Source organism: Tamandua tetradactyla, chromosome 6, assembly GCF_023851605.1.
Source record: "Tamandua tetradactyla isolate mTamTet1 chromosome 6, mTamTet1.pri, whole genome shotgun sequence".
Classification (NCBI taxonomy): Eukaryota; Metazoa; Chordata; class Mammalia; order Pilosa; family Myrmecophagidae; genus Tamandua; species Tamandua tetradactyla.
In genome coordinates, this window is record NC_135332.1 from 109,236,746 (window position 1) to 109,252,283 (window position 15,538).

The 15,538-nt window shown below is 36.3% G+C and overlaps 1 protein-coding gene across 3 annotated transcripts in view; it reads right to left on the reverse strand.

Moving 5' to 3' along the window:
* The window catches only part of PDE7A (phosphodiesterase 7A), a 140,132-nt gene that overhangs the window by 65,539 nt on the left and 59,055 nt on the right, over positions 1–15,538 (reverse strand). For 2 of the 3 annotated variants that reach the window (XM_077166889.1, XM_077166886.1), the window contains exon 2: positions 2,726–2,786. In XM_077166889.1, the coding sequence (XP_077023004.1) occupies positions 2,726–2,732 (7 nt within the window). In that variant the 5' untranslated portion in view covers positions 2,733–2,786. Of the gene's footprint in view, positions 1–2,725; positions 2,787–10,036; positions 11,178–15,538 lie in introns of those variants that run through there. The other variant, XM_077166887.1, reaches the window with a different exon arrangement.

The window sequence follows — 15,538 nt, forward strand, 5'->3', positions numbered from 1 at the left end:
TACCACAGCACTACCAGGGGCAACTAATTGTGGGGTGAGGGACAAAAGATAAGGGGTGGTTTTGATCTGATATCTGTTAAGGCTGTGTCTGTCGGTTCTTTGTCTCTACGGACAATGAAAACAGTCTAAAATTGAGAGTGTTGCTGATAGCATAACCAAGTGAGGATACTGTAAAACATGGGTCAGTTTATTTTGGACATTATCCATGATACTTAATAGATGGAGAGAGTCAAAGGGTATAATGACTGAGAAGCAGAACAGTGCATTATGATACATTTATATGATAGCATATGGTGCAACTACAAAAAGGGAGGACATCAAGAGGCACCCAACAAACTGAATAACCTTTGGGGACAAAGTGTTGTGCAAAATAAGCCAGAAACAAAAGAACAAATGTGCTCAGGTCAAATATGAGGTCAAACAAATATGCTCAGCTCAAACAAATATGCTCCCAGAAAATACTTATAAGAAAATGGGAGCTATATATATATATCAGTTGGCATTTTCTTGGAGCTCTGTAACACCCAGAAATAAGAGTGCTGCAGCCCTGAAAGTTAGCATAGCTACATGCAATATCAGTTAAAGTAACCATAAGGGAGATCAGGTGCTCCTTTTATCTATGGTTTGGACAGATGAGTAAAAAACATGGATTAAAAAATAAATAAATAAATAATAGGGGGAACGAAAAAAAAGAGAGCTCAGGACTCAGAGTTAAAAACGAAGCCAATCTGACTGTGACTAAGGTAAATCAGAATACAAGGTAAAAGATGACAGTGTATGTACTTTAGACCTTCACCTACTTTATGAGACCAAAGGCAAAGAGGTTTTTTGTGTCTAGAACATAAATTTTCTGTAACACATAATCTAAATCAACCTGTCTGGATAGCTCATTTAAACAACCTAAACTCCTGGAATCCAGAATGGGAATGAGGCCTCGTAATTCTGTATAGCTTCATGTAATACCAGGAAACATCTCAGACTAAGGTGGACTGATAATTAAAAAGTATTGGTAGAGTCTCTTGAGGGTCCTAAGAGTTGGGAAGGGGGAAGTATATGTATACATATGGAACTATTAAACTATTATACTATTAATTATATTATTATACTATTAAATTATTATATTAAACTTTCCCATCTGGGAAATACCAGGTACCCTCTCAACCATTGAGGATTCCCTAAAAAATAGGCCAAGCCCTTGATTTTGAAGTTTACTCTATGAAACTTATTTTTGTAATGGAGAAGCTAAGACTATATATAACAAGGCCTAAGAGCTGCTTCCAGAAAACATTTTTTGTTGCTCAGATGTGGCCTCTCTCTCTCTAAGCCCAACTCAGCAAGGAAAATCATTACCCTCCCCACTATGTGGGACATGATGTTCAGGGATTAAAGTCTCCCTGACAACGTGGGACGTGACTCTTGGGGATGAATCTAGCTCAGACTGTGAGATCAACAACACCTTCCTGACCAAAAGAGAGAAAATAAGTGTAATTAAATAAGGCAACATCAGCTAAGATCGATCAAATAGATTTAAGAGGCTATTCTGGAGGCTACTCTTATGTAAGCGTCAGTTAGATAATGTTAAGTGCCAATATCACTCCTGTTAACTTTTAAGAACACTAGGGCTCAAACTGAGATTCTATAAATATTTCAAGCACTAAGTTTGCTTCCCTGGAAACCATAATTTCTAGAGAGTTCCTGGGTCAAGTAAATCCTGAAACCCAAAGGGACCAGCCTCTCCAAAGACTATCAACTAATTACATCCCCATCCTTTAGTATCACCCTTTTCAACATGAGAATGGGCATTGCCTAAAGATCCCTATAGAATGGAAGAAGGATCAAGGAAGAAGGAGGAGTTACAACAGAGAAAACAGGATTTAACAAACAAGTATGACTGCTGAATCACTCTAATGATATTTCTTTTAACCTCAAGTGTTTTGGAGCAGCTAGAAGGAAAAATCTGAAATAGTGGAATGCTAATCCATAACAAACTTTGAAATCTGCTCTGTAACTACTTGTAGAAGTGTACTTTGAAAATTACTGCTTTTTCTTTCTTTTCTTTGTATATACATTATATTTCACAATAAAAAAAAGCTTTTTTAAAAAGATGAATAATTTTCCTATTGGAGTTTAGATAATACATTTTCAATAGTGGAATAAAAGTGTAGGGATTAAGGAGGAGATGGATAGACAGATAATGTGGCAGCTAAAGATAATGTGGCTGGGAGAAAGAAAATTATCTATCTATCTATATATATATATCTATATTCATTTTACTATGTGAAATTGAGTAATACATAACAAATTTAGCTGCCAGAATTGAAAGAAGATAAATGGTCACTCTCTCCAGCCAACAGAGAACAAAATACATCCAGTGATAGGACTAGCTGATTAGTTATTAACATGGTTTCATTTTTGTCTGTGTTGGCATATATCTCTTTAGGACTTAGCAAGTTTACAACCTCAGGCTCTTCATTTTCTATGAAGAATGCTCAATATGTTATTTTAAAATGTAACCTAATGGCAGGGTCCCAGTTATGAAGCCAGAAATTTCTCGATTGCCTATAACTCTAAAATGACTCTCTTTATTCCCATCACATTCAATATTGGTTTCCAGACTTCAAACTTCAATGTAATAGATTATTTCTCCTACAGTGATGAATAGCTAGTTTATTGAAAAACAATATATCAAAACTAACTCATATTGGTACACAATAATAATGCTTACCTAGCATACGAATGTACAATGCTGTCTGATCAGAACTGTCATAGGAAATAGCTCCTCGCCTCTAAGAAAAAAAAAGCACATATACACATTTTAATACATGGCAATTAAAAATGTGATGCAAACTTCAATTCAACAAACATATTTATTATTCATCATTTATTCTTTGTGAAGCAAAGTTATATCTATAAATGAAATTAGATTTGGTAACTCCTCTTGAAATCTCTAGTTGAGGGGAAAATAAATGTTTGTAACACCATATGGTTAAATATTATCAATAAAGGTAGATACATGCAGTAGGTAGAAATTTCACCTGAGTAAATCAGAAAAGGTTTCTTAGGGTGACTTTTGAATTCTTAAAGGATTAATATAGTACCCAAATGGAAAACAGAGAAAAAGACAACCCCACACAAAGCAAACTAAAATATGGGCCAAGAAGCCTGAAAGTGTAAATCATCTGGTTTACAAGAGCAAAGTACAATTAAGGCGTTAACAGAGGGATGAATAAACTTAAAACATAACCCCATAGGCAATAAGAAGCCATAAAAGAATTTTAAGTGCAGGTAAAATGTTTCAAAAGTTAAGTTTGGTAGCAGCATGAAGAATGGATGGAAAAGGAAAGAAAACAGAGATGAGTGAGCAATCTACTGAAAAACGGTACGAGCACATCCCCTTGAAAATTGAAGAAAATTCAATAGAAAAGTATTTGCCCACTTGAGGAGAGGTCTGTAGAAGGAGACTGTACAACTGAAGAAATAATATGTTTAAACTACTATTTCCTTCATTTAAGCATGAACGAATAAGCAGACAAACAAGAATCATCAGACATTTCAAGAAACCCATCAACTAGAAAAAAATGGAATGAAAATAAAAAAACCAAACAGACTAGAAGCTAGCAATAAGAATATTTTTTTAAAATCCAATTAGTAGCCTCAAAGAGATATGAGAAGACATTGAATACATAAAACAAAAAGCAGGCAGCCATTACAGGAAGCATGCTCTAAAATATATCTTTGCAGCAACGTAGCCAAACAACAGAAACAACACAAATGCCCATCAACTGATGACTAGACAAATAAAATGTGGTATATCCACACAATTAAATATTACTCAGCCATAAAAAGGAATGCAGTGTGATGCATGCTACAACAGGATGAACCTTGAAAATATGCTAAGTAAAAGAAGCCAGTCAACAAAGGACCACATATTGTACAGCCCCCTTTACATGAAATGTCCAATATAGGCAAATTCAGACGAAAGGTTGAGTAGCGGTTGCCTAGAGTTGGGGTAATTGAGGGAAATGGAGAGTGAAAGCTAATAATGGGTCTGGGGTTTCTTTTTGCAGTGATGAAAATGTTTTAAAATTGATTGGGTGATAGCTGCACAACTCTGTGAATATACTAAAAAAAGCATTGAATTGTACACTTTAAAAGGGTGAATTATATCTCAATAAATCTATTCTATATATAAATATATGTATTCAAGCTTAAAATATGATTACTAAAACAACAACAACCAGAAATGCTAAGAGCTGAAACATTCTTGGCGAGTTCTGCCAACTCTTCTTCTGTGCCACTCACCCTCCTTCCATCTCGACTTCCTCACTCCCTGAGGCAAAAGGGAATCTCTCATTGTAATGAGCCTCCGAACTGATTCTGGCTGCAGCTTTCTGGCCCCTAATCCACTCTTCACACAGAAGCAATAGCTTCTTTGAACACTTCAGCCCCAGCTCAAAATCCTCCAATGAGTCCCCACTGTACTTGAAATAAATTCCCAACCCTACACTCTGATTTCCAAGACCCACCATCCTCACGGTCCTCCTGTCCTACCATCCTCTCTCCCTGCCATGACCAACGCAGGCTGGCCTCCTTGCTTCCCCTCAACCAGGCCAAACCTGCAGCCTCTGTAGTTGTACTCTGTACCATCAGTGCATCCCCATCCCCCTCCACTAAGGAGGTCCCAGCTGCAGTGTCACTTTTACAGAGTAGTCTTCCCTAGCCACCCAAACTAAAGCCGCCAGAGAGAAATGCTCTGACACAATGTCCTGTCTCAATCCTCTGTCCAGCACTTAGCTGATGTCATCTTGTTTGTATAAAAGCTTCCAACAGCAAGAACCTAGTCTGTCTTGTTCAACACTGCATCCCTGACCCATAAAAGTTATTTAGTAGATCCTAAATATATATTTGGAATGCATTTAATCCATGCATATATTCCAAATATATGACTGAATGCATTTATTGCAAATAAATTAATGAATAACAGAACTGATATAAAAGGAAACAAATAGTTTTAATCTGGAACATTAAATTGTTCAGTCACTGGAATGACACACATTTTGACTAATGCCTGGCACATCTGTGAACAATAATAATAATCAAATAAATGAACAGGCAGGAAATTCTAAAAATAGTAATAGAAATAATGCTCTTAAGATATGAATATATAAAAATGCGATGGTGCAAAGAAAAACACAAAACCATCAAAAGAGAATTTAGAACCAAATTCAAGAATATGCAGTAATTTTGTATGTGATAAATACAGGTTTTCAAATTTGTAGGGAAAATATTGATTATCTAATAAACAATATTAGAATATATGGTTACTATCTGGAAAAACATAAAGCCATATTGCTACCATCCTTCGCCAAAACAAATTACACATGGAATAAAGACTTAAATGTAAAAAATTAAGGCATGGAAATATTAGAAGAAAACAAGACTTATTATTAAAAAATAATCTTAAATAGGGAAATTCTTTCTTTTATAAAATTCAGATGTCCTGAAAGATTGATAAATTTGGCTACTTAAAAATCAAAGTATGTACAGTAAAATATATCATCAATGTCAAAAAACAAACCTCAAACAAAGAAAATGAATTCAAGAGATATGATAGACAAAGGGCCAATTTTCCCCTACTATACCTAAAAGAAGAAAAAAGAATGCCATACAAATCAATTAGAAAGAAAATGAGTAATACAGTAGACAAATGGGTAGGACATAACCACACTATCCACAGAAAAAAAAAAAAACAGGCCAATAAAAGCAAGCAAAGATGTTCAACTTCATTAACAAAAAAGATACATATGAAAGCAATGAGCTTGCACAGTTCCCTCTCCCTCTTTCCCACAAAACTCTAGCCCAGAATTTACAGCTCCTCAACATCCACCTTTCTCCTATGCTTCTGAGCAACAAATCTCAAAGAAAGCAATCAGGTTTTTCACTATTACATAAAGGAAATTCACTTTATTTAAAGCTAAAGCCCTCACTTGAAATAAATATATATTAGTATGCAAAACAATGCCGTAAAGCATTATCTCCTTGTTTATTATTCAAGAGTAAAATATCAATTAAAACTTCATGCGATTTCCTAACCAGTATCACTCCTGTTAACTCTTAAGAACACCTAGGGCTCAAACTGCGACTATAAATGTTGCATGCACTAAGTTTGCTTTCCTGGAACCTATAATTTTCAGAGGGTTCCTAGGCCAGATAAATTCTGAAACCCTGAGGGACCAGCCTCTCCAAGATTATCAACTGGTTACATTCCCCTGTCCATTAGTGTTGCCACCCCTTCTCAGCATGGGAGAGTCGAACAGGCATTGGTCAGCGGTTCCTGTGGATTGGGGGTGGGAGGAGGAATGGAAGAGGAGGAGGAGTTACAACAGAAAAATGAGATTTGACTGATGAGTGGGGCTGCTGAATCACTGTACTGATGTTTCTTTTGGCCTCCAGTGTTTTGGAGCAGGTGGAAGGAAGGATTTGAAATAGTGAAGCAGTGACCTCTAAAGCCTGTTCTGTAACTACTTATTGGGGTGCACTCTGACAATTATTGCTTTATCTTTCTTTTCTTTGTATGTACATTTCACAACAAAAAAGTTAAAAAAGACTTATGTGGTTTCATGTATCCTTAAAAAAGGTAATGACTCATAAGAAGAAAAGTTTCAAACAGAAAAAAAATTTTATTTATCAATACTGGTTGCTTCCAAGGAAGGTGAAAGTCCAGAGGTGGTAGGGGAACTTTTCAGTGAGTATCCTCCTTTGTACCCTTTGAATTTTGTAGCAGGGGTAATTATTATATATTCACAAAACAAATCAAATTAAAAGATAAAAATAAATAAATGTCTACTACAAAAAAAAAAAAAAAAAGCATGATCTCAAATCCCAAGGGACTAAATCACACAGAATATGCTTCTAGCCCTGGGCTTAAACTGTTTCTACCAACAGAATATACTTTAAGGAAACCCACGGCATTATTCCATGGCAAACCATTTATCCAAGAGCAAACAACCACTATATTCACTTGGTATTAAAAGACACCACTCACACCTGCCATTCCAATCCCACACCAAATGTTTAGTTTATTAGCTTACTGGCTCCCCCTTTACACTACCACATTAAGGGAAAGCCTAGCAGCCAGCAAGCACAAATCTTATCAGCCAAATCACATTAAGGAAAGTGCAGACAGTATACAACAGCTTGCCATAATCAATACCTATCAACCCACTAGCATCCAATAACATCTTGGATAGAGTTTTTTAAAACCATTTTTAACCTGTTCTCTCTAACAGTTCTCTTTAAGAGGATGGCTAGAGTGACTCTTGCTTCTAATGTAAGAAAAGTATTAACTAAAATAGCCACTAAATGAGTAAAATAATGCATCACATTGACTATTATTGGTTCTCTGTTAAATATAACAGTATCAAGTAAAAAACTGGGTAATGAACATAATCTAGATAACTGCTTAACTAGGACATACTTAAATTTATTTAACATGGCCACTTAAGACTCAAATATAGATGTACTAATTTAGTATTAAAATGATAGACTCTGTATTAACCTCAATGTGAACTTGGCAAGAAGGGCAGAATTTAACTATATATTAAATTATTTAGGGATGTGTAAAATACTTGGTATTCTACCCATTAGAATAGCGAAAGTACTGATTTAATTACATTTGGTCCACGACTACTTAGCTTTAATGCCACATTGAAACACAAGCACAAAACTTGTATGAAATAAATCCAAATGAGACAAAGGAAAATTTTAATGAAAGGACTTTAAAAACTATATTTGAAGCCATCAACGAAAACATCCTGAGTAATAATTCATTCATCTACCCCATTAGGGACAGATAAAAATTAGAATTTTTAAGCTCTCCCATTAAGCAACATAGGTAGAATAATCTGAAATCACTCATTTCGGAAAAATGCACAATAAATTATGAACTGCAACAACGAAAATTTAAAGTCCATATTTTATCATATTGCTTTCAAAAATAATTTTATGTGCTTTATACAAGACTGCTACACACACCTAACATGTTTTAAGTAAAGATTATCATTCTTAAAGCTATATATTAGAATTCTATCTGTAATGAAATAGTAAAATGAGTTTAACCAAGCCTCCATATCACACTGTCAGTCATAAAACCTCTTGACCCACGTTCCCACCTCACCTCACCAGTGAATGGAAATAACTGAGAAGCTTCTACTCGTGACTTTCCTAATTTAGCCATCCTGGGAACAGCTTGTAAAGCAAACTAGTATAGGTCAAAACATGGGCGAGGCTGGGATAATCAGAAACTGACAGCCATAGCATAAACACGTTAAATTGTAAGGTTCCAAAGGACCCACTGCCATACTCAGGAGCCCTGACAGCCCTGGTAAGGCACTCCTCCTCATTCACCTTGAATCACAGTGAATCATGCTTCAACAAAAGATTTCACTTACAAGGTAAATGACAAAAAGACATTAAAGTTGTTCCCAATATTAGTTAATACATAACTAAAATTAAAGACCGTCATGTTTTAAAACAGAGTGAAGATTTTTTAAGCACCATTGATTTTATCTTGTTCTAGTTTGTCCACTAAATGATCTCTTATGCAAAAGTAAGTATACTTCCTTTCTTGTTAAAAAGTAACAATATATTAACCAACATGTGCTGAGTGCCTACTCTGTACCCAAAAATGTTCTGGATGCTTACACACATAATCTCACTAACCCACACCACACTTCAAAGAGACAGGGTTTTTTGGCCCCAATTTGCAGATCAGTAAATCTGCAAATTTACTGATGGTCAAATGGCTAACACATAGTAGCACCAAATAAACTTTTTGGCAATCTTACCAAAAAAATAGTAACAGATAAGCAAAAAATGAAGCATCATCAAAGTCTGCAAAGGGGTTTTCTTTAATAGGGCAAAATGAGCTTTTCCAGAGTATATTCATTTCATATATACTAGAAAAGCATCCATCTGTTTGGGTGTCTACAATCTAAATATTTCATTGATCCACTGAATAAAATCCTTATCATTCTTCTGCCCTACATAAACAATATACTTTGTATTTTTTTAAATCATAAACTTAAAATATTAGCATTCTTTCTGTTTGAAAACAATTTAAAATTTAGGTGATTATTTAAAAAAGTAAAGAAGTCTGAAAAATCTGCCTATTTAATGCATTAATGTTAACTTAACCTTCACTCAATAACTTTGAAAGTAAATCTTTTAGAAGCAATGAGTAAAGTAAATAATAGCTGTCAGTTCTACAAAATGAATTCTTAATTTATAAAACACAAGGATTTTTTATTTGGAGTACATTGTTTTTCTTTGAAAGCTTTCATCCATCATAGTCACATAATCACTACTCACTAAGGAGGGCCACTTCTAAGTAAGAGCCAATTATGCTTAAAATGTTATGCCTAAATGTGAAAATTTTAATTTAATATCAGATATTAAAACCTTGACTGAAAAGGAAAATTAACTTTATAGAATCTTTGTATTGCCTAGTAAATAATGATGGCTACATAAGTTTTAAATTAATGCTATTCAGTTCATAATACAGAAGGAAAAAATCGGTGTGGTAGGATGAAAGATACTTTTATACAAGTATAGAAAAAGAAATTTTAAATAGTATCATCTTAAATATTTTCTACTTTAAGGATGAACTTCTTTTTTCTCCAAAACTGAACATTTAAAATATGCACACCTGAAAAGGTGCACTGCTTAATTTTATAATCTTACAAGTTAAACTTCTTTAATCACACAAACTTCATTAAGTGCATGCTACCAAGGAAAGCTACTTCAAGACAGAGGAACAATAACACAAAAAGCCCTAGGGAGGACTAAGGTGGAGTAAGAATAAAAAACAAGAGTAATTTTAAGCTTTTCAGCTGACAGGTAAAATGCATGACTGTTTTCATCAGAGAAATAAAAACTGCAGGGAAAGGAGAAAAAAATAATCACCTGGCCATACCATGCCTATCAAACATGTAAACTGATGACTGATGTCACAACCCAAAAAATATAGGTGGCCTACCTTAGAGGTGATCCACTTGATCAGAACCAAGGCCAGACACCAGATCAATGTAATTCCCATTGGATCAACCAAAAGCCCACTGCATAATCTCTCCTCTCCACAGCAAACAAGGAGCAAGGGAGGTTTCTTCAGAGTTTGACAAATAAATAACCAGCTGGCCACAAGCTGTCCGAGGCAGGGAGAGGGGACACTGACTGCCTTGAACCTCAGGCAGCTGCCTTCATGTGGAATCACCTGACTCCCCTGAGAATGCCCAGCCCGCCGGCCTCCTGGGTGCTGGCGTCACCACAGCCCAGGGCCGGGGGGGGGACAGCCCAGTCAGCTGGAAGGGGAAAGACACTTGGTGAGGGCCGACCCAACGGTCTCACAAAACGTACACAGAAGAGGGTCCAGCCTAGCCCCAAACGCTTCTACTACATTGTACTAATAGGTTCCTTTGAACAAACTTTCAAAAAATTTCTGGCAGTACTTAAAAATTCACTCATTCTTTTCAAATGTACCATCTTCACAGGCATGATGCAAAAGCATTTAAAAATATGAGTGCATTTTATTCTCTTTTCAACTTTTAACATTTCAGTTTGCTCAATTTTCTAATTCTTTACAGCCAAGGTTATTTTATGATTGTTAGAGGCTGCCATAAATACTGTCTGTACTACTTAACATTATAATTCACACAGTTCACATTTACTGGCAAAAGGCCAGTTCATGTACTTTTAAAGTATTAAAAGTATGCTATTTCAAGACATAGTTGCAATTTAGCTTATATCATAATTTTTTGGTACATGCATCATTCTTCTCTTGGCTATGAGTGAGCTCTCTAATAGTTAAGTGTGCCTACATTTATCCCTCTCCATCACCTTCATAGCAGCTACCAGCTGCAGCCAGTTTTGGTGAGGAAAATCCTTTTATTGAACTTTCGTCCAAGAATTCAGCAAATATTTACTAAGCTGCTATTATGTTGCCAGGCCCCAGGCTAGATGCCAGGGATATAATCGTGGCATAAAAGCAGACATGCTTCTGCCCTTGTGGAGTGTACACTTTAAAGAAGCAGTGACAGGAAGGGCCAATAAAGGCCGGGTCTGGCTGGTCAACAGCTGAGGGACTTCTTCCCCAGAATCTTCTTCAGCTGAAATGTGAATGGGCGGGAACAGGATGAGGCCCAGCAGGTATGGGGACTAGGCACTATGAACAGATGCACCACGGTAGGTGCAGAGGGTAAAATGACAGTGTGGCCAGAGGGCAGGAATGTGAGCAGGCCAGGAATGGCAGGGGTGGCCGGGGACATGGGGAAGATGAGGCCAGGACGGTCAGGGGCCTTCTGTAGGCCATGGAGAGCTGTTGGTCTTCATCCTAAAAACTAATCCAAACCTGCTGAAGAAATTTAGTAGTTTTTGTGTTTTCAAAAGACCACTTTGGTCGCGTAGAGAGAGGGGTGAGGCTGGACAGGGAGCGGAGGCCACTGTCGAGGTCCAGGAAAAAAGTGATAGAAGCCTGGGTGGGGGCGGCAGGGTGAGGGTGAAGAGAGGTGGACAGGAAGGACTGTGCAAAGAGGGTCACAAGACAGTCACCTGCATAGCAGCGGGACACAAATGATGGTTCCAAAATACAAGAAAAGATCCCAAGTACTACCTTAAATACTAATGTTACTTTCATTAGCCAGTCCTCAGTACAGTTTCTTTAAAAGAAAAGGTTAACTCTAAATCTGTCAAAACAAGGCATAAATTAGATTTTTTAAATCTAAATTTTTCTAAAGTGAAGTCCATTCATAAAACATGGCCATAAAGCCCTCACCACACTTCACATTTTATGTATGGCTCCTATCTCTACTGCACGATCTAGCTGTATGAACTAGTGCAATGCCATCTTCACACAAATCGAGATGACAGTTTTGTTCTGTCATAGGACAAGGTGCAGTGCGAGTCTTTTCAGGTCTTTGATTACTCCCTTAAGCTTCCAAAACCAACTCAAGGAACCCCTAGAACAGGCCATGGCAGTACAGAGTAATTAGCCCAATACTCCAGAGAAATGCTGGGCATCCTCTGTGAGAGGCCAGGTCGCCCGGGTGGGTGGCTGGCACTGGCTTGTCCTCTGCCATGCACTGCCCAGACCAGCTCAGGACCACCGGGCCGGGTCCCATATGCTCTTCCTCTCACCTTCATACTTCCTTCCAGGCAGCTGCTCAAAAACAGGCAGGTTTTAAGAGGCAGAGACTAGCTTACGATCTCTGGGACAGTATTTATAAATATTTTTAATAAATGTCTTTTTGGATAATGGTGAGTTCAAGAGCCTGAATTTTCTTTTCACCTAAAAGAAAGGGACTAAAAGGGAGAGAAGAGAAAGAATAGAAATTGAGACACACAGCAAAAAAAGAGCATGAAAAGCAGTTCTCAAAGTTCTCTCACTTGAATGATTTCTGTTGAGATTGCTTCTACCATGTCAACTCTACCAGGCTTGGGGTCAAGAGCCCGAGTTTATTTCCCAGCTTTACTGCCATCAGTTAAGTAACCCTGGGCAACTCCCCATCTCTCTCTGCCTCATTTTCCTCCCCTTCTTGACAGTTAAAGGATATGTATAAGAATACCTGCCTCATAGTAGGTTCTCAATACATTTTAGCCGAATGAGAATTAAATATTTAAGACCTAAAGATGAAATGTTCAAACCACTGCTGCTTCACCTCAACACTAGGATCAACAGAAGTTGCAACAGTCTTTAAGGGGAACCAGCTCTGCTGCTTGCCAAGTGCCCTGAGAAGCTTTCTCCGACCACCGGCAGGGTTAGGGGCTTTGGCCTACATTTTCACATCAGCTAATAGGTTGGCTACCCCAGCACCTACTTCTTAAATTCTATTTGTCTACTACTGAAATACCAAGACACAAATCAGAAAATTTCCTATTCAAACAGAAATAGCTATTGAGTTTATGCCTACAGTCATAAAGCTTTTATTGCCAATGACACATTAGCCAACACTCAAATCTTCTAAAAATCTCAGGCAGTACAGTTTTTAAGTAGTCCCTATACTTGTAACCATATTTCATACTTTTTCATAATATTCAAAGTTCACTTCCCCAAATCCCTCCACTTTTCCCACCTGCAAAAGTCTTCCTCTAAGTGAAGACATTTTTTGATGTTTCATAAATTTCTTTCTGAAATCTAGAATAGATAACAATGTAAAAAAAAAATCAAGTTTCAGATAAACATATTACAGTTAACCCTCTTAATTGCATGAACCTAATGACTTTAAAATTTTTCTTATTTTAAGATATGATCTATTTAGCACTAATTTATCTTGGTAAATTACAAGGCATCTGTTAAAAAGAAATTCATTAAGATGGAATAAAAGCAAAGGTTGTTGCCAAAATAGTAGGAATTCTCCTTTACAGCATTATGCTTACATCTTAGAAAATTATCCTAAAAACTAATCTTTCCAGAGCCAAACCATGTAATTTATTATTTTATAAAGTCTCTTTTATGCTACAACAAATTCATTCTTTTACATTAACTTTTCTCCACTGTCTCAAGTCTTTAGAGAAGCATAGCAAGATAGCAATAAATCATCTGACTATTCTAGAAAAACTAATGTATAAGATACATTGGAAGTCTTGAAAACAAATTCAATACTGTAAGAAGAAAATACAAAATTTTTACCTTTCTGGAATTTATAAGGCTAATATCTGAAAATTAAGTCAAATCTTACAGTTTTATGAGTGTGATCAGTAGAAACAAAGGGTATGGCTTTGGGATCATTGTTTCTTAGAGAAATCTAAGAGCAAACTGTATCCATGGGGCACTCTGCCACCCACAGGACACCTGTCCATCTTGGCAGTAGCCTGAAGCTATCCATAGAGAGACCCAGCATGTCCCTCTCTTGACCAAATAAGGCTAACCTCATGTGCACTGACATCAGTGTCTGTAATTTTCGAATCCCATGGTCAGAAATAGCCTATCACAGAGGTCTTTATAGAAATGAATTGTCTATAGAAAACTATAACTAAATTTATGACAGAAAAAATGTGAACACTATCATCAAGCACTTTTATAATTCTGAATTCTAGCCAATTTCAATAGCAAATAAATCAGCGTTGGGTTTTAAAAATTTTACTAAAAAAACACTTACAAGGGTTTATTATTCTTCAAATGGTGTAAATTTCAGAAGATATGAAACTAAGAAAAAAGTAAGCTTTCATAACTAACAAAATATTATTTAAAAACGGACGGTTGCACGGGATTTTTACCAGCCAATTAAGACCTTTATGTTATACCAATTCAGAACTATGAATTAAGTTTTTGTTACATGGCATCCTAGTATTTGATGGCAATGGACATGTGCCTCCTTCATTTAAGTAATTACTAAAAATACCTTGACACTTTACAAACTTTCATCATCTTCTGGTCCAGAAAACTACATTCTATGACACTAAAAGAACTTATAGATTTGCTTATCAAACCACTGCTCAGATTATTTTTAAAAGTTATGGAGAAGTAGAAAATTGTTACAAAACATATCAGCAAATGTTGCTCCAATTTCCAAAAGGAAAAGGAGAACTAAAAAATCATAGTGCAGATTCCACAATGTAGATTTCAGCCCTAGAAAAGGAGCTTGGAACAGGTTTATGTAAGCATAAGGTAACTACTACGTGGCACCAAGAGAATGTCACAGACACAGGCCATCTTGATTTCAGCAAGGCTTGCACATAGAGTCTGTAATGAGACTTACAAACAAGGCAGAACAATGCAAGCACTATACTACAGTTAGGCAGACTCCAAGGTAGGCTGAACAAACATGCCTGGAAAGGTTAGCACCTCCTCTTCTATCATCCTAGTGGAAGATTTCTAGAGGTAAATAACAGAACTCTGCATTTGACCTTATCTCATTCCATAGTTCATTTATTTGGGTGCAGGTCAGACAAATGTATATCAAATCTGCATGTGAAACTCAATGAGTAAATCAGTACACCAAATTAAAAAATAAACAAAAAATAAATAAATTCTGCATTTTGATATAAAATAAATTACATAAGCAAAGAATAATGGAAACCGTGCTTTAAAAGAATTTCCTTAAACAAACAAACAAACCAGACCAGGAAGTCTGAGTTTTACGTTAATAAGTGACAACAGATGAAGGCAAGCTTAGGAGGCCCTCCCTAAGAGTCATATTAGGACACAGATCAAGGATGCTGCATTATCCTCAACACAGGCCCCATTTATAAAACTGAATTCAGGTCTGGATATCTCAGTGGAAGATGCATACATTTTTGACATTTTTGAATACAGCTAGAGATACTAGGAATTGCTTTATGAACTGAGATGCTTTAGGCAAAGAAAGGCAAAGAAATAAAAAGAGGGAAAGACTAGCTGTTAAATGGCTATAAGATAAACTAACCCAAGGAGAAGTTTGGGAAAAAAGAATTTCACTAAATATTACTTTCTAAGAACTGTCTAAAATTAGAGCCATGTAAATTGGCAGGAGCTGCTTCAAATTAGCTTCTGTCAAAGAAGTTGTGG